The sequence below is a fragment of the Trichinella spiralis genome (genome assembly GCF_000181795.1).
Source record: "Trichinella spiralis strain ISS 195 chromosome Unknown Scfld2530, whole genome shotgun sequence".
NCBI classification, from domain to species: Eukaryota; Metazoa; Nematoda; class Enoplea; order Trichinellida; family Trichinellidae; genus Trichinella; species Trichinella spiralis.
This window is the reverse complement of record NW_003529469.1, coordinates 1-1,454: the sequence shown is the minus strand read 5'-3', so window position 1 is coordinate 1,454 and position 1,454 is coordinate 1. Positions and strand designations below refer to the sequence as shown.

The 1,454-nt window shown below is 39.5% G+C and overlaps 1 protein-coding gene across 1 annotated transcript; it reads right to left on the bottom strand.

Moving 5' to 3' along the window:
- Window positions 1-361: 361 nt before the first annotated feature.
- On the bottom strand, window positions 362-1,249 carry Tsp_13975 (conserved hypothetical protein; the record flags this gene model as incomplete). The annotated part of the gene is made up of 4 exons (XM_003368388.1): window positions 1,202-1,249; window positions 958-1,128; window positions 767-895; window positions 362-654 (listed from the first exon to the last, which is right to left on the bottom strand). Coding segments are annotated over exons 1-4 (641 nt in total), but the record flags the coding sequence as incomplete, so codon positions are not given.
- Between the last annotated feature and the right edge of the window lie 205 nt (window positions 1,250-1,454).

Below are 1,454 nucleotides of genomic sequence, written 5' to 3'. Positions count from 1 at the left end.
GCAAGTTGGAGGCAGCCGAACAAAAACGTTGTTTCTATGTAGACATTTTCACGTCCTGTTGCTGAATAAGGCCATACAATTCGGTCATTTGTTTGGGCGTTGCTTCAGCAACTTTTCTATACAAGGTGGGAAGAAAAGATGTTCGCATTTCAATAGAACAGGATTCGATTAAAAAAAAAAAAACAATGCACAAAAATTTTGCTTCCCCCCCCCTTTTTTTTTTATAAAAAAAAAATTGAAATGGGCATTTTTCGGGTTTTTTTTTTGTTTCCGCCCCCCCCCCAAAAACAAAAGCGGTTTTTTTTCCAACTGGAAGATAAAATTTCGGAAACGATTCGCTTCGGTCTGGGCATTTTCCAACAATTCGATATGTTTGGTCAAATCTTGCCTGGTCGATTCCAACGACATTTCGAGCTTTTTCACGGTCTCGGTCGAAGTGAGCAAATTGCTCTGCAATTCCACATATTCATTTCGATGATTGGCTATTAATTCGTTGACGCGTTGGCCTTCACGGACGACGCGAAATAAATTACTTTCCACAAAGCTCAATTTTTTCAACAACTGTTCCTTATCCGCATCTTGGACTTGAAGTTGCCTTTCCAAAGTCCGCACCATTTCGGCCAATTCTTTCTTTTCACCTTCCAACGACCGCATCTGTTGCGACGTTGCCAATTGCTAATCATGCAAAACAAAACAAAATAAAAAAACAAAATAATCTGTTCCCATTATCATCTTTTTCAATTATTAATAAGAATAAATCAATCACCTTTTCCATCATTCTTAACATTGCATTATCTTTTTCTGATATTAAATCGGCCAATGTTTTGTTCTTGCTCAACGCCTGATCCAATGCATCGCCCGTAGTTCCAATTTCTTCGTACAACGTGCTCATATTCTTCAAAATCCAATCAAATCAGATAATACAACCCCCCCCCAAAAAAAATTTTTTTCACTTACTCCTTCTTTGTTTTCCAATTTCGTTTTCAACAGTGCAATTTCCACCTCTTGTTTGGACAACATATCGTCGGCTAATTTTATAAATTCCAGACGATCGACACCGATTTTTTTCGCCATCCTTCGAATATGAGCTCTGAGAAAACTATTTTCCATGCGCAATTTCTTCGTCGTCTAAAAAACACAAAACAAAACAATCGAATCCGACCAAAGCAGCAATACAGTACACAATTTTACCACCACTCACCACAGTGATGTCGTCATTTTCGGCCGACTTCGTCTTGTAGACATCCATGGCAGCATGGCAACGCGCGATGGCTCGTTTCGACAAACGCAGCTGTTTTTTTTCAATTCAACCACCTGTTCATCGAGAGTCTTGTCTTTCAATTTTCGTCATCTTCGTCTGATTCGTCATTTCACGGGTTCCAAACCTTTCTCTTTTTCCAAAGTGCTTTCGACATCGTCGCGTTCGACACGGTACACAACCGACTCGAAATCAA